General features: G+C 43.2%; 1 protein-coding gene across 1 annotated transcript; it reads right to left on the bottom strand.

The window, feature by feature from the left end:
• Positions 1–4,282: 4,282 nt before the first annotated feature.
• Positions 4,283–12,065, bottom strand: LOC138974898 (uncharacterized). Its single transcript, XM_070347619.1, has 4 exons — positions 11,897–12,065; positions 10,174–10,907; positions 7,082–7,177; positions 4,283–6,556 (listed from the first exon to the last, which is right to left on the bottom strand). Exons 2-4 carry the CDS (start codon positions 10,271–10,273, stop codon positions 4,545–4,547), a joined length of 2,208 nt encoding a protein of 735 aa, XP_070203720.1. The 5' UTR covers positions 10,274–10,907; positions 11,897–12,065; the 3' UTR covers positions 4,283–4,544.
• Between the last annotated feature and the right edge of the window lie 6,500 nt (positions 12,066–18,565).

The following is an 18,565-nucleotide window of genomic DNA, read 5'->3' on the forward strand; positions in this document are numbered from 1 at the left end:
TTGTTGTCAACATACGCGAAAAGAACGATATCTTAGCTTAAGTTGATCACCAAAGTTCATTAAAGTTTACGGACCGACCAAAAGCTTGTACAGACCACGATGGGGGTACCCTTCAAAATTAAGGTAGAAAACATAGCAGTCCGCAAAATATTTCTTGGTAACGTTAATTTTCGTGTTCTATACACCCTAAGGGTCCACATAATCACTATGACATTTTTCACAGGGGGGCGGGGGGGGAGGTGGGGGGTGGGGGTGAAACACTTCTGGACTCAGCTCATGGACTATCTTAACGTCAACCATTTTAACGTAAGTCTCCCATTTTCAAGTCGTTTTTGCCCAGATTTTGATGGCCATACGAGGGAGATAGGGAGGGGGGGGGTTGGGGGGAGTAATGTACGACCTTTCAGAATGTTAATCATCTTGTTTATTGAGCGTACCTTGCTGTTACACTCCCCTCCCCCCTTCCCCACCCCGAGGCCTCTCCCTGAAAGCGCACCCCCCCCCCCCCCAAAAAAAAAACAAGTCGCGTAAGGCGAAAATACAATATTTAGTCAAGTAGCTGTCGAACTCACAGAATGAAACTGAACGCAATGCAACGCAGCAAGACCGTATACTCGTAGTCCACCGCTCACGGCATAGGCAGTGAAATTGACAAGAAGAGCGGGGTAGTAGTTGCGCTAAGAAGGATAGCACGCTTTTCTGTACCTCTCTTTGTTTTAACTTTCTGAGCGTGTTTTTAATCCAAACATATCATATCTATATGTTTTTGGAATCAGGAACCGACAAGGAAAAAGATGAAAGTGTTTTTTAATTGATTTGGACAATTTAATTTTGATAATAATTTTTATATATTTAATTTTCAGAGCTTGTTTTTAATCCGAATATAACATATTTATATGTTTTTGGAATCAGCAAATGATGGAGAATAAGATAAACGTAAATTTGGATCGTTTTATAAATTTTTATTTTTTTTTTACAATTTTCCGATTTTTAATGACCAAAGTCATTAATTAATTTTTAAGCCACCAAGCTGAAATGCAATACCGAAGTCCGGGCTTCGTCGAAGATTACTTGACCAAAATTTCAACCAATTTGGTTGAAAAATGAGGGCGTGACAGTGCCGCCTCAACTTTCACGAAAAGCCGGATATGACGTCATCAAAGACATTTATCAAAAAAATGAAAAAAACGTATGGAGATTTCATACCCAGGAACTCTCATGTCAAATTTCATAAAGATCGGTCCAGTAGTTTAGTCTGAATCGCTCTACACACACACACGCACACACGCACACACGCACATACACCACGACCCTCGTTTCGATTCCCCCTCGATGTTAAAATATTTAGTCAAAACTTGACTAAATATAAAAAGGAAGAAAAAAAAAAGAAGAAAGAATAATAAATTATAGATAGAACAAATGAAAAAAGAAACTCGCCAGGAGACACACACGACAATGGTTCTGCTTCATAAACCCACCAAACTCATCACCTACCATAAAATCACCTACCATAAAAAAATCACCTCCCGGCCCACTCCACCCCCCTCCCTCCACCTGAAGTGACCGTTTCGGGGACGGACGCAAACGACAGTGGTTGTACTACATAAGCATGGTGGTCAGTGAGTGCCGCCTGGTTTGCAGTCCAGTGGTCAGCAGCAAAGCAGCCCTTTGATCACGGCGCTGTCGTCGCGTCCAAGCCTGCATCACTGAACCCAAGACCTTGATTTCACTTTAAAGTTGTGTTCGTCTCACTGCACTCGCTACACAGGATCTAGGAGCTTGTATCCAAACGCCGGTCGTTCATTATTTACTCCTTATTCCATATATTTACTCCTTTTTCCATACAGTCTCCTTACTACTACTATTTTTTACAACATAGTAGTAGTAAGGGTACGCATGCAGCAGTAAATAATAAGCATGCAGGAGTAAATAATCATCGACCGGTGGTTGGATGCAAGCTCCTGTGACTCGCTACTCACTACACTGTAGTTACAAAGCTCAAGCCTTCATTCAGTTCCTTCTTCTCAATTCTTGCCTGTTTTGGGGTTAAGTATCATAAAGGCACAGTCTTTCCTGTATGAAGCCTCACATTAGTTGGGTGAAGTTTACCGTACAGAGAAGTTTCCATGAACGTTTCTTCCGAGGTATTCCCCGTCTTCCAGTTCCAGGCTTTGGTACTGATTTTTCGGTAAAACGACTTCGCAAAGTGGACTTCGGGCTCAATAATGGACCGCTTTAAACGATTCGACTCACCATTTCAGATCTAGCCAGGCTTTCACACAGGATAACAAGAAGGGCAAAGCCCATACGACTCACATGCTTGACCTTGACCTTTACATGACCTTGACCTTCAGCTAAACCTAGCAATGACATCATACACTAAGAACTGCTTTACACATTTTTCCTACCAAAATGCATGTGACCTTGACCCAAGGTCAAGGTCATCCAAGGTCATGCAACACAAAGCTGTTAATTCAAGACATAGGAAGTACAATGGTGCGTATTGGCTCTTTCTACCATGAGATATGGTCACTTTTAGTGGTTCACTACCTTATTTTGGTCACATTTCATAAGGGTCAAAGTGACCTTGACCTTGATCATATGTGACCAAATGTGTCTCATGATGAAAGCATAACATGTGCCCCACATAATTTTTAAGTTTGAAACAGTTATCTTCCATAGTTCAGGGTCAAGGTCACTTCAAAATATGTATACAATCCAACTTTGAAGAGCTCCTGTGACCTTGACCTTGAAGCAAGGTAAACCAAACTGGTATCAAAAGATGGGGCTTACTTTGCCCTATATATCATATATAGGTGAGGTATTCAATCTCAAAAACTTCAGAGAAAATGTGAAAAATGTGAAAAATAGCTGTTTTTTAGACAACATTTATGGCCCCTGCGACCTTGACCTTGAAGCAAGGTCAAGATGCTATGTATGTTTTTTGGGGCCTTGTCATCATACACCATCTTGCCAAATTTGGTACTGATAGACTGAATAGTGTCCAAGAAATATCCAACGTTAAAGTTTTCCGGACGGACGGACGGCGGGACGGACGGACGGACGACTCGGGTGAGTACATAGACTCACTTTTGCTTCGCATGTGAGTCAAAAACCAAAATGAATTGATTTTTCAAAGATGCTGCTCCGCTCATAGCACTGTTGAAGCAACTATTTGTATTTTTGTCGCAGATAAAGATATAAAAAGTTTAAATATTTACATAACTATCCCACAAATGACTACACGTACCTTTAGTGTTGCCAGCCAAATGAAACTTTTCAGTTCGTATCTCCCGCCAAAATGAAATTAACATTTCCCTTCATCACTTTCAAGGGCTAAACGCCGAGTACGATATGTCAAAATGGACCCAAATAACATGTTTTACATTTCTCATTTCTCATTACTTTATTGTCCCATCGCTGGGAAATTCGGGTCGCTTCCTCCCAGTGGAAAGCTAGCAGCAACGGAGTCGCGCTACCCAGGTGTCTGCGTGTTTAGGTGTATTCAGCCACCTGCACTTATGGCAGAATGACCAAGGTCTTTTACGTGCCATTGTGATGACACGGGGGTGGGACATGGCTTCCGTCTCTGGGTCTGCACATAAAGTTGACCCGTGTCCGTCCCGGCCCGAATTCGAACCTGCGACCTTCCGATCACAAGTCCAGTGCCCTACCAACTGAGCTACCGGACCCCCGGTTCTTACGTAATCAAACACAATCAAGACTAATGGACTTCCATGTAGGCTTTTGACGTAATTGTCCGGACAATGATGAAACTTAATTCGTGCAAAAAATTGCAATTTTCGACAAGAAGGTCAATAAAACTTTTTAAATGGAAGAATTGTGAGGCATGACTGGAAATCCCTAGGGGCTCCGTGCACCTGAAAGTGAGAAGCACAGTAAATTTAACTGACACCCATGTCAATCGCGAAATCAATTCTGTTAAACATTCCCAATCTGCACATGAAGCAGTCAGGGTGTTGATTTTTAGTATGTGTCCAAGAGGAGGGATGGTCTTATCCAATATAAAAGCCTGAGCAGACCTAAAAAGCCGACCAGCAGGCTATAAGTATAATTAACACACACACACACACATTTATTACAGTATGAAGTGAAAATAAAGACTCTCTCTCTCTCTCTCTCTCTCTCTCTCTCTCTCTCTCTCTCTCTCTCTCTCTCTCTCTCTCTCTCTCTCTCTCTCTCTCTCTCTCTCTTTCTCTCTCTCCCCCTCTCTCTCTCGTGAGAGGCTGTGTCCGGGGAAGGATTTCACAAAAGATTATCATTACCGATTTTAGTTTGCTTTTATTTTTTCACATGCTCATAAAGGGGGCAAACAGGCAAAAGAGAACCAGATGCCGCCGGGGAAGTGGGTGATATAGAGGGAACAAGTACGCGAAGAAAAAGAGTTGGACAGTGGTGTAGAAATCTGAAGAAGAAGAAGAAGAAGAAGAAGAAAGAGAACGAAGAACACGAGGAAGAAGAAGGAGGAGGAAATTGTGGAGTTGAAAAGGGAAAAAGGGGAGCAGTTGGACAAGAAGAAGGCATCAGTCAGTTTTCACCAGAATGACACCAAAGCGAACACGCCTTTCAACCCAGTCGCAACCTCCCTCCTGGCCCGCAAACACGACGCGAACTTCATCCCCTTCCTTCAAGTCTACCACAGCCATCAGAACCCACTGGCCCTTGGAGGTGACGTCCAACTCGGTGGTAGTAGCACGCTTTGCCTGGGAGACAGGGAATACCTCGGAAGACACGTTCATGAAAACCTCTCTGCAGACTTGAGATGACACGATGCGGACTTGAGGCGGTGCATGTCGTGCTCCTTGCTGCAAGGAGAGGTCAGCAGGGTGAGCCACCACTAGGTACACGCCCGACACCTCAGCTTCAAAGCGGTTTTCCTTGCAGGGAACGTCCAGGGCCACCAGACCAGAGATGTCGGGTGTCTTCGCTGAGGGAGCCACGGAGGACGATGTCGTATCGCCATCAAGATATGCATTTTCATCATTTGTGGCAGCGGGTAAGATAAAGCCGTTGACAACATCATGATTAGCCTTTGACTCATCCGCAGCAGGAGGAGAGGGCTCATCACATCTTAGGTTTGTACTGGAGTGTTCGTCGTCCTCGGCAGCAGGTGAGGCGGTACTGCTGTCGAGCTTTTGAGCAGCCTTTTCATCATCTACAACGCAAGGTGGTGCTAGATCTGGATCCGTATTTTTACCGTCCTCTTCGGAGGGAGAGACCTTTGTATGATCTGGGCCAGCAGTTGCCTTGTCCACAGCAGCGGGAACCATCTGATCAGAGTCTGGATTTTCTCCTGCATCTTCATCGTCAATACCACCATCATGCTTGCCATGAGCCCCGCAAATATCATCATTGTCTCCAGCAAAGAGACCATGATCATCGTCTTCAATAGCGTTATCTTCTTCTCCAGTGGGAAGGTCTTCGCGAACGGCGTTAGCTTGTTCAGCAGGTGCTCTTTCTCTTTGTGTGGTTCTGCCTGGGGTCCTCTCTGTGTTGTCTTTCGGCTCTGAAAGAGGCTGCTCTATCTCGGAAGAAGCGCTTGGGTTGATCGAAGCTAAAGTGCGTTTCATGATTTCTACATGTACAGCGACCACCCTCCTATGAACTTGGTCCAACCAAGGCTCATTTTCATGCATGTTCTTGAAGATAGCATGAATGGTCTCCACGATATCATTCAGGCTATCCAATGAGGGGAGATCGCCATCAGCAGAGGCTGGAGGGGACGCAACCGATTCTTTGCTGCTCTCTGTTGCTGGATCCAGAGAGGACAAAACCTCGTGGGTGACACCAACAAGCTTTTTCTCGGACACATTCTGACAGGGACGATTCTCGATGCCTTTCACATCCGCAGGAGCACCGGACTCCCTGTCGCTGCTCCCAGGAGAGGAGGGCGGAGCAGGAGAAGCAGCAGCAGCGTCCACGGGTCTGTTTCCTTCAGGGTTACCGGCACCTTCGGCTGTGGTGGTAGACACCGCGTCTACGGCAATGTCGTTCGAATCCCCTTTTCCTTCATACTCTCCAGTAATTCGCACTTTTGTGCCTGGAACATCCAAGTCCAGGGACATACGCGTCCCTGGTCTGGCACTACAGACCTTCTTGTCATTGTTCAAGCTGGACACGATCGTTTTGAACGGATTTCTCTTGACCGATAGGAAAGAAGTTCCGGAACTTGAAGAACCTCCTCGTCTTCTTGTTGCAAAGACTCGACGTGCGAATCTCTCTCCAGCGATGCTTTCATCCTTGTAAACCTGAAGGCTCTTAGCTCTGTGCGGAAATTCTGAAGTTTCATGCCGGTTATGTGATGGTGTGGTCAGCTTTGCGCTCTTCCAGGCTGTATCACTCGGAAAGGTAGCGTTGTTGGAAATGCTCTTTGTGGGGCCGTTAGGGCTAGGATTGAGCGGTTGTGGGGCGATGGTTGATGTTGGTGATGCGGATACGGTCGCTACGTGACTCAAGTTCGCAAAACCATCCGCGGCTGGACATTGGTCAAGATTCTGGCTGTAGTACCTGTTTGAATACCTTTGGGGACAGGTGCCTGAAAACACATTGAGAAAAAGATGTTATGGTGTAGGTTGAATACAGACAAAAAGACACAGACAGACAGACAGATAGAGATACACACGTGACACACACAGACACACACACCACACACCACACACACAGAGGAAAAGACACACAGACTGACACAGACAAACAGACACATAGGGACACATATATATACGCACAAACACTAACCCCCCCCCCCCCCCGCTACACACACACACACACACACACACACACACACACACACACACAACATAATCACTGCAGCAGCAACAACATTTACGGCAGCGGTATCAAAGACAGCAGCGACAGCACTTTCATCACTACTATCAGCACCTGCACAAAGACAAACATCTTCACCAGCATCAACACCAACAACAACATCACCACCACCACCACCAACAACAACAGCTATTTTATCACCACAACCAGCAACTTTAACATCTTCCCGCTCCTACTAATAAATACCACCTCCCATAACCCACACAGTTATCATTTGAAAGTCAGAACTACGTACTTCTATGAAGAAACTCCTCTTCAGTGATGGGGCCGTAAACTGTGGACAAGTTGACCGATACGTTCCTATCTGTGTCTGTTGCAGCCCATGTTGTGTCTGCAAAAGAAATGATTTGTAGTTTACTTTTTGCGAGATACCATCACTCGGGTAAATAAATATATATTCTGTAATTTAACTATTGTTCACACACCAAGCCTTTCTCTCTCTCATCCCTCCTACGTCCCTCCCCACCTCTCCAACCATCTTGTACCCATCGTGTTCCCCAGTGATGCGTCTCCCTTCGTGCTTCTGTCACTCTTGTTCTCTCTCATTGTGTGTGTGTGTGTGTGTGTGTGTGTGTGTGTGTGTGTGTGTGTGTGTGTGTGTCAGTGTGTGTGTGTGTGTGTGTGTGTGTGTGCGCGCGCGTGCGTGCGTGCGTGCGTGTATTTCCTTTTTCCATTCTTTCAGATGTCTGCCGGAAAGTGATGCCTAAAACTATCTCGTGTCATTATAGATCTATACTTCGTATTAACATCTTTCACTGGTCAAATGATCTTGTACGCTGATGATATTACGCTTTTTCTGAAAGGCACTGATGATGTGCAAAATGCTCTGACATTGGTGTCATATTTCTCCAAGTTCTCAGGACTGGCTGTGAACAGACTGAAATCGGAGGCCATGTGGTTGGGTTCACAGAAGTACTCTGAGGAGCAGCCATGTGGCTTCAGATGGAAATCAAAAGTCAAAATTCTTGGTATATATTTTAGTAATAATTTAGAAGCCTCGGAAATCGAAGAAAACTGGACAGAAAAAATTAATCATATTCAGAGCACAATGATTAAGTGGTCTAAGAGAAACTGCAGTATAATGGGAAAGATTTGCCTTGTAAAATCACTTTTGATCCCTCAATTAACACATGCTTTGCAAGCTTTGATTATACCCGAAAAGATCATATGTAAACTGAACTCAATGTTTTTCAGATTCATTTGGAAAAAAAGATTTTCAAACACAAAAGCCTATGAAAAGGTAAAACGAAAAGTTATGTGCCAGGAAACAAGTAAAGGTGGCCTAAATATGATTGACTTGGGTGACTTTCAAAAATCCTTTGTACTTGGATGGTTTTCGAAATTACTGCAACCAAACGAAGAAGCTTGGAAAAGTATTCCACTCAGTATGTTCTCCAAACTCGGAAAAAATCTATGCTGCTTTCAAGCAAACGTCAAACCAGCCTTATTTAAAGGGTTGGGGTTGATTACAAACAAGTTCTGGAAAAGCGTTTTAGAATGTTGGCTTGACAACCATGAAAAGATATTACCATGCGTGAAAAAAATGACCCAGCTGGAGAATTTATGCCTATGGAATAACTCTCTAATTGCTTATCGTGGCAAGACAATGTTTCTACGTGATTGGGTTACATCTGATATATGCTATGTGAAGGATTTATACGAGAATAATATGTTTTTACCATTTCACAGGATTTGTGAAAGAGTTGGGCATAAACCAACAAGACTATTTGAATATGGGGCAATTCGCACAGCAATAGCATCCCTTTTTTTGAAGATGAATGATAATGGAATACAAGCTATGAAGGTAATGGATTATCAAAAAATAAGTACATGTAAACCCAGGCAGTTTCGTAAATTAATGGTAGACGCTTATCAAACTGAGACTATTGCAGTCAGTTTCTGGAAAAGAAAGATGGGAATTGAAATAAACAAGGACATTTGGCAGATAGCAAGCAACGCATCAAAAGAAGTAAGATTGAGACTGCTACACTGGAAAATAACTCATAACATTTATCCAACGAACATTATATTGTATAAAATGGGCATTGCTGAGAGTATTAGTTGTACACATTGTACAGAAGAGACAGATTATATCGAACATTTCTTTTATTATTGTATAAAAATAAGCAAAGTGTGGAATCTTGTTGAAGAAGCCTTCTTCACCGCTTGTTCAAAAAGAATTCATGTTGATGTGCGGGATGCCCTATTTGGCCTAGTTAAAAGGAATTCTATTTCATCCGCTGAAGCAAACTATGTCAATTTGCTGATCTTGATTGCAAAAATGTGCATAGGTATTTATAGATACGGTACCCCTTTAGAGATCGGATGTATTTTTGAAAAAGAGTTAAGTTTAAGAAAAATAATTGACTTGTGACTCGCATATGTTGCTATCTGTGAAATTGAAATAAAGAAACGTTAGGTAACAAAAGGAGAAATGATGACGGAAGAAAATATAGGACAAAATGTATAAAAAAAAATATGTGGAGAGAGAGAAGATAGAACGAGAGGAGACAGTGAGAGAGAGAGAGAGAGAGAGAGAGAGAGAGAGAGAGAGAGAGAGAGAGAGAGAGAGAGAGAGAGAGAGAGAGAGAGAGAGAGAGAGAGAGAGAGAGAGAGAGAGAGAGAGATTGGCAGACTATGTGAGAGAGGGGGAGAGAGAGACCGACAGAGTATGGGGGAGAGGAGAGAGAGAGAGAGAGAGAGAGAGAGAGAGAGAGAGAGAGAGAGAGAGAGAGAGAGTGAGAGAGAGAGAGAGAGATGTTGTGTGGACAAGTGTGAGAAAGAGAGAGAGAGAGAGAGAGAGAGAGAGAGAGGAGAGAGAGAGAGGGTAAATTTAAATAAAAAAAATTAAAAACAATTGTCCATGATCTGTTTACTGTCCATTGAGTGTGAAGCTGAGAGAAAGAGTGAGACTGAAGGAAAACAATAATAACTTAATAAGAATTAAAATGATTATAAAAAAAAAATATATATATAAAAAAACAACAACTTCCGATATAAGAAAAAAAGGAAAAAAAACGCACGCACATGTGTGATTAACAATGTCTGATCTCCTCAACAAAAAAAAAAAAATAAAAAAAAAAAAAAAAAACCATCTTTCACTGGCAGTTTACAATTTATCGTATTTCCATGTCCGAACTTCCTTCCTCCATCCAAACACCCACCCATCATTTTCTTCTTCTCTCCCTCCATCCATGTATTTTGAATAGTTCGCCAAGTTTGAAGATTGAGTCTTTTTGAATTCTTAACTCTCTCCATCCATTCATTCCTCCATTCATCCTTCCATCCCTGTGCATTGAGTACTTTGCCCAGTTGGAATCAACCTACGGTTGTGGTAGAGATGCGGATGCATGACGACCCTAGAGCTGACCAGTACCGACGCCGACGACAGACACAACAGTAACACCGTTGACCAACTCATCTTCATCTTGTCCTGTGCCTCAGGTCGCAAGACTGACCACCACTACCTATGAACCACCACCGCCCAGAATAACTTCCGCGCGGATTTCTGCGCTCATGAAACTGAATGATTAAAGTGTGATGATGTTCTTAATCTCCTGCTCTGAATTAGGCTTTGTATCAGCGTTAAAACACTGATTTGGATCGAGTCATCACGTTTTCGTCCCCTCTCATCAAAATGGTGAATTCTTTGTTTTCCCCTCTTTCATTTTTCTTTATCTCCGCAAACATCCTGTTCTGCTTTGGATCGTTGGTTGGTTGGTTGGTTGACCCTGACTAAACTTACTTTTCTCTTTTCTCCTCTCTTGTTGAACTCATTCTCTGCATAATTATCTACCACTCTAGAGTGTGAATATCAGTTGCGGTGGTGGTGGTGGTGGTGGTTGTGGCGGTAGTTGCGGTAACGTAGGCTGTATTAGGGGTGGTGGAAAGGGTGGGGGTGGCAGAAGAAGGGGAGGGGCAGGGGGAATGGGTGGGCCGGGCGGAGCTCGGCGTGGTAAAGGTGTAGTGATGGTGAGATGAGGGGAGCGGAGAGGTGGAAAGGGGTGGGGAGGGGGGGGGACGAGAGAGGAGGGGGCTGCTGAAAAGGAATATATGGCAATCTGTGGACAAAAGAAAAACCATGCCATAAACCTGAATGTGCAAGTCAATATACAGATGAATAAACAAAACACAATAATGGTTCAACTGATGGCACATTCATTCTCGTGACAACAGTTGGGCTCACCATCTTAGATCTAGTCAGGCATTTACATGGGATAGTACTATCCACTTGGTCACATACCCTGACTGAATGCATTGGTGAGTTGCTTTTTGTTAATGAATTAATTTTCTAAAAGCCACTGGTTGCATTAACACCATTGTTTCGTCAAAAACAAAATTCCAGTCTGTGCACAGGGAGTAACAGGGAGTAACAGGGAGCAACAGGGAGTAACAGGGAGCAACAGGGAGTAACAGGGAGCAACAGGGAGTAACAGGGAGCAACAGGGGTGAACAGGGAGCAACAGGGAGTAACAGGGAGCAACCGGGAGTAACAGGGAGTAACAGGGCCGTTGATGTTTGGTATAAGACCAAGTAGAGGGATGGTCTTACTCTAATCCCATGCAACACTAAGCCTGGCCAGAATGATCTGAAATGGTTAACCGAACTGCTTTCACCAGAAGGAGTGTGCCTTTGAGATATTGATCATAAGCTATGTAGATCGTGATTAACGGATGAGCTCTTAACTTGACGAAAGATCTAAATTAGGTACTTCAGATCGATTGAAGTCCAATGGTAGGTTGTGCTAATGGAGAACTAATTTTTTTTAAACTTCCAAGATAGTGTGGACAAAAACAAACAAACAAAGAAACAAAATGATGAAAATTACGAGACAAAAACATATAGGTACCCATGGAGAAACAGATTCAGACATTACGAAACGCCGAAAGAGGACAAAGATCGTGAGAAAATACCGGTAAAATCCAAGTACAGTGTCCCAATATAACCGTCATAGATTGTCCTTTGAACATCAAAATAACATTTACAGAATCAATCGAACTTCAACACTGCCAGTGCCGCTCTCTCCATCTGCGAAGTTCGGTAAGCTTACCTTGCAAAAACTTCACAATCAGCCTTGAATTTAGGACACTGTTCTTGAACTTTCGACCGAAGGCAGAAAGAACTGGTAGACAGAATCAAGAAACCTTTTCAAATCGTGAGTATGCCAGTTAAAACTCACAATCACAGGGTAAAAACAGAAAACACCAACGAACGAAAAAAGACAACACGCACGGCTTACTTGCTCTGATGTTGGAAAGCAAAATTCCAAATATGCGTCACGGCAAACGTAATCAAATACTACGTCCTTATTGGTGACGTCACTCTTTCGAAACGCGGTTTATACACAAAGCGCTGTGTCTCATTTTGATCAGTGGAAAATAAAACACACACGCACGCACACACACACACACACAAGCACACGCACGCACGCACGCACGCACGTACGCACACGCACACACACACACACACACACCGGCATGCACGCAAACACACACACACACACACACACATAGCCTACACACACACACACACACACATATACACACACACACACACACACACACACACAGACACACACACACACACACACACATGTACACACACAAGAAAGAAAGAAAAAAGTTGGATATTCGAATCATATTTCCTAGTCAAGAGCTATCAGCCTAAACGGTAACTCTGGCTATCTGGAAAATGCCATGTAGAAAAAGAGTTGCTTCCCTTGCACAAGCTCGATTTATAAAGATTCGGTGCATATCAAATAACTCTTTTCGGCTGATTGAAACTTGAATGATTCACAATAAAAGTATGGACATCGATTAGTCAGTGAGCGAGTCAGTAAGTCAGTCAAACTAGTAGGCTACATCTGTTAAAAATGGACACTTTCTGGCCTCGGGCCGTTCTTGGCTAAATCCGAGTAATTAGGCTACAATTACCCTTTAAACGATTAAATTATAACAAATCTAAACTGCAGCTGAATCCAAAGATAAAGAGGCGGACAGACAGGCATACATACACACATACATACATACAGACAGACAGACAGGAAAGCACGCACGCACACAACGACAAACACACACGCACGCATGGGCGTACGTACGCACGCAAATGGACTAATAAAACTTGAACTTAAACTTGCAAAGACGCACACTCGTGACATGCAAGTTACATAATGAATTTTTGGTATACCGTCATACAAATACGCAGTCTTATACACCAGTGTAAAGGCTGGACAGCTCTGCGGTATTTCTGTTACAGACAAACAGACAGACAGACAGACAGACAGACAGTCAGTAAAGCCCGCACACACTCACACACACACAAAGACACACACGCACGCACTGGGCCGGCGGCGTACCGTACGCATGCACGGAAGCACAGACGCACACATGCAAGTAAGCACAAACAGTTAATGTTTGGTATGTAAAGATACGCAGTCTTATACACCAGTCGGTAAACGCCTGGACATATCTGCGGTGTTTGAGTTACAGACTACTTTACACGGATGGAAAGTCACTATCCGGCCGTCACAACATTGTACTGGGCCATCTCCGGGTCAACCACCGTACACAGCACGCATAAGAATGTTGAGATCTTGTCTCCAATTCAGTGTCTGACGCAGTTACTATATCGTTTAAAGGCACAGTCCTTCCCGATCGCGTAAACAATTCGGCTAACCACCTGAGATCTCGCCAGGCTTTTACATCCATGGGATAAGGTCTTCCCTCAAATTTGACACATACCAAAAATTAACAGCCTTGACGTTATCTGTGGATTAATTGTGTGGATTTTCTTTTAGGAATAAATTTCTTATGAGCCATGCACTTCTGTATCAAAATTAATTCCCCCCACCACTCCCAACTCTCCCAACCCTCCACCCCTGTCCAAACAAAAAAGTCCGACTTTCTACAGGAAAAAATCAGTTTGTTTAATGTTTCGTATATATGCCCACGTCAAGTGATGGTTTTATCCCATGTTCAAGCCTGTGCAAATCTGAGATGGTGAGCAAATGTTTGATTTTTGTCATGAGTTGGACTGTGCCTTTTTACATATCTTGACCGTTGCGGCTGTTCAAGCGGGATCTGCGTGTTGACTTTCCAGGTTCCGGCAGACTGAATGAGAGGGGGTATACCTCTTTCACCAGTATCCCTTCTTGGACGCTTTAAAGTTGAAGGTGTGTCTGCATCCTTGATTGAATACGGTTGAATCGTACTGGTTGAACTATTGAAAATGCCTGATATGAGGTGCTCAGGGTCGCTCAAGGGGTGTGGTATTCTACGACAAAATATTAGAATCACAGTACTTACACTGAGAGAGAGAGAGAGAGAGAGAGAGAGAGAGAGAGAGAGAGAGAGAGAGAGAGAGAGAGAGAGAGAGAGAGAGAGAGAGAGAGAGAGAGAGAGAGAGAGAGAGAGAGAGAGAGAGAGAGAGAGAGAGAGAGAGAGAGAGAGACTTTTGACTTTTGGATGGTTTATTCCTTGTGACTGTTGTCACCCAAAGATGATACCTACCCAATTCACCATACACAACATCATTGGGAGTTTTATCTACTACGTGCAGAAACCGTTTACATGCAAATAAATGAACACGTTCCAATTGGTCATACTTCTCATAACCCCAAATTTCGGCTCCATATAATAATATTGGCAATACTTGCGCATCAAATAACTTAAAAAATACATCAAATGAGTTACAACCCATGTTCTTTAAAGTATTCAAAATTTCGATCGTGCTTCGCTTTGCTCTTGGTGCTGCGTCTTCAATTGCGACGCCATAACTATGTCTTGTTGAAAAGGTGAGGCCAAGATATTTATACGAATTTACAACCTCCAACTGATTCCCATCAAAAATCCATTTTTCTCTTGCACTTAAAAATCCGCCTTTTCTGAAGACTCTTACTTTTGATTTATCCAGATTTACTGTAAGACCCAGTCGTTGCATTGCTGTACATAAAACGTTTAACTGGTTCTGTAATCCAATAACAGTGGATGCTATCAGAGTGAGATCGTCAGCAAACAATAACAAAATAAAGTTCAAGTTCCGTAGGACCGAGGGACACACTATGTTTGCCCTTTTCAATAATTTCGTTCGCCAACTCATCAGTTAACAAAGAAAAAAGCATTGGGCTCATAACACAACCTTGTTTCAGCCCTTGTAGGAAGAGAGAGAGAGAGAGAGACAGAGAGAGAGAGACAGAGAGAGACAGAGAGACAGAGAGACAGAGAGAGAGAGAGAGACAGTGTGTGTGTGTGTGTGTGTGTGTGTGTGTGTGTGTGTGTGTGTGTGTGTGTGTGTGTGTGTGACGGCCGGTGTGCCATGTGTGTGTCTGTGTGTCTGTCTGTTTGACTACCAAAGAAATAAATTCACTGCTTCAGGTGGGTCACCGCTCATTAACACCGAGGCACCGAAGGAGGAAGACAGATGGGGTTTCAGTGTTCATGGACAGGCGTACTGAACTCTGCGTACCGTAACTATAACCAGGTCGTTTCTTTCACAATATCACCTACAGCCTCCCTGACCCATATTCCGGCACATCATTATTCGATCTTAATTTTCATTTTTCTGTTGTCAACATCTTACAAACTCACGCCACGAGAAATCATCAAGGACCGTTTCCAGTCAGTAAATGTATCAAACACCCACGTTCCGTGCCTACAATGTACGTATTGTTCTCCACCAGGAAGCTCAATGAAAACAACTTCACGCTGTCTGCCATAAAAGGTAGTGTTAGTAAAACGAGGGATCAATATTTTCTTCAATGGGCTTCCCCCCCGACGTGGCGTTCAGAGAACAGCGCACTATTTTCACAGACATCCCAAAATCGATCCTCGACAGAACCTCAGAAGGCTGCAACGGATGCTGCCCATCTAAAAATAGAAACCGCCATTTCATCTCGGAGACTTCTTGATATGGGCAAACCGGGGGTTTTCCAAGACGGTTGCTGTGGAGACGGCTACGTCACAGAAGTCTGCAGTTTGCATTCCGATCGATGCATTAACAGGTGACGTCGGCAAGCTTTGTGTAAGTGGTTCCCTCCGTTGGCTATTTTTAGCCCGGGTGTGGATAGGCGTGATGGCGCAGGGGTATGAACGTCAGCAGCTGCCGTGGCTGCAATCCAATTTCCTTCTAGTGTAAACTGGTTGTTGTTGTTTTTGTTGTTTCGATCGCGAGAACTTTCCATCTCAATCTCGCACTTATTTTTGTATATGTTTATTATGCGTGCAGTGGTGCATACGCCTGGGGGCTTGCTGAAACAGGGAAGATAAAATTAAAATAAAAAGTTACGGACGACCCGCTGCGGCAAGGTCACTGTCGTTCTAATAACATGAAAAACACAGACGAAACAACAACAACAACAACAACAACAACAACAACAACACAGTGTTCTGTTGCCCTTGGACTTGAGAGGGTCTTCTGGAAGCGTTCCGCGTGTTTAATTCTTACTGGACTAAATAAATATATTTAGTTTAGAGAAAAGTGGGAGAGAGAGAGAGAGAGAGAGACAGAGAGACAGAGAGAGACAGAGAGAGACAGAGACACAGAGAGACAGAGACACAGAGACAGAGACACAGAGAGAGACAGAGAGACAAACAGAGACAGAGAGAGACAGACAGACAGACAGACAGACAGACACTGACAGACAGATGGGTGGAAATTGAAAGACTGAAACTGCAGTCAAAACTATTTTACGACCAAACGTGATCGCTATAGACAGGTGTTCACAATAGAAAGGTGAATTATAGAGAATAAAGCCTGTCAGGGATTCTTTTGGCTGGTCGTAATGGACAGGTGGTCACAATGGAAAGGTGAATTATAGAGAATAAAGCCTGTCAGGGATTCTTTTGGCTGGTCGTAATGGACAGGTGGTCACAATGGAAAGGTGAATTATAGAGAATAAAGCCTGTCAGGGATTCTTTTGGCTGGTCGTAATGGACAGGTGGTCACAATGGAAAGGTGAATTATAGAGAATAAAGCCTGTCAGGGATTCTTTTGGCTGGTCGTAATGGACAGGTGGTCTCAATGGAAAGGTGAATTATAGAGAATAAAGCCTGTCAGGGATTCTTTTGGCTGGTCGTAATGGACAGGTGGTCACAATGGAAAGGTGAATTATAGAGAATAAAGCCTGTCAGGGATTCTTTTGGCTGGTCGTAATGGACAGGTGGTCACAATGGAAAGGTGAATTATAGAGAATAAAGCCTGTCAGGGATTCTTTTGGCTGGTCGTAATGGACAGGTGGTCGTTGAGGCAGGTTCGACTGTAACAACGGCGACGACGACGACGACGACACTGCAACAACAACAACCGCCACCACCCCCACCACCACCACCACAACAACAACAACAACAACAACCCCCACTACTACTACCACCACCCCCAACAACAACAACAACAAGAACACCAACAACAATCATGCGAGCGATTCAGATTGAAACCAGAGGGAACCGCATCCATAGTTATTTGTAAGATCGTCAATTTCAGGTGTAGACAGTTTACGATATGGGGAATAGAAATGAGACACATGTTGCCAGGGAGATCCCGCGAAGGTCGTTTAATAATTAATAACAAATAAAACAGGCCGACAATGTAGGCTTACGTATTCGCTCCCAGCTCAACAGCAGATGTCCAGCTTAAAAATAAACATCTCAGTTTAATGTAAAACTACTCAGGATAATTATTTTGTTCAGCGTCAAAACGCATCATCATCAGTGACAATCAGCCCCCTAACACTAAAGAGGGAGACATGTCGCGGAAGCAGGAAAATAAAGAGAGGAGCTCGAAATAGAAACAGGCTGCATGCGGATAAATCAAGTTTCCCCAATCGTGACCACTTTGTCCTTTGATAGTAATAAGTAGAACAAAAATAGGGGGGTCCGCAGGGGTCGGGGGGGGGGGGGGGGGGGTATCCCTCGATGCACTTGTGGCTCAAAATATTCGCCCATCCCCCCACCCCACCCCCGGCCAATTTTGATCACTTGTCACTGTTGATAGAATGAAACAAGTCGCGAAAGGCGAAAATACAACATTTAGTCAAGCTCAGTCGAACTCACAGAATGAAACTGAACGCATTGCATTTTTTTCGCAAGACCGTACACTCTCGTAGCATCGTCTGTCCACCGCTCGTGGCAAAAGCAGTGAAATTAACAATCCAGAAAAGCGCGGTTGCGGTTGCGCTGAGGAGGATAGCACGCTTTTCTATATCTCTATTCTTTTTAACTTTCTGAACGTGTTTTTAATCCAAACATATCATATCTATATGTTTTTGGAATCGGTAACGGACAAAGAATAAGATGAAATTGTTTTTAAATCGATTTCGGACATTTAATTTTAATCATAATTTTTATATTTTTAATTTTCAGAGCTTGTTTTTAATCCGAATATAACATATTTATATGTTTTTTGAATCAGAAAATAATAAAGAATAAGTTAAACGTAGTTTTGGATCGTTTTATAAAAAAATAATTTTAATTACAATTTTCAGATTTTTAATGACCAAAGTCATTAATTAATTTTTTAGCCACCAAGCTGAAATGCAATACCGAAGTCCGGCCTTCGTCGAAGATTGCTTTACAAAAGTTTCAATCAATTTGATTAAAAAATGAGGGTGTGACAGTGCCGCCTCAACTTTTACAAAAAGCCGGATATGACGTCATCAAAGACATTTATCGAAAAAATGAACAAAACGTCTGGGGATATTATACCCAGGAACTCTCATGTCAAATTT

This window comes from Littorina saxatilis, linkage group LG1, assembly GCF_037325665.1.
Source record: "Littorina saxatilis isolate snail1 linkage group LG1, US_GU_Lsax_2.0, whole genome shotgun sequence".
Lineage (NCBI taxonomy): Eukaryota > Metazoa > Mollusca > Gastropoda > Littorinimorpha > Littorinidae > Littorina > Littorina saxatilis.

Excerpts from the sequence above, each read along its gene's own strand:
- LOC138974898 (XM_070347619.1), bottom strand. The coding sequence starts at position 10,273 with ATGAAGATGAGTTGGTCAACGGTGTTACTGTTGTGTCTGTCGTCGGCG. Across the intron at positions 7,178-10,173 it reads TCCGCATCTCTACCACAACC|ACACAACATGGGCTGCAACA; the intron begins GTAGGTTGATTC and ends TTTCTTTTGCAG. Across the intron at positions 6,557-7,081 it reads AGAGGAGTTTCTTCATAGAA|GCACCTGTCCCCAAAGGTAT; the intron begins GTACGTAGTTCT and ends ATGTGTTTTCAG.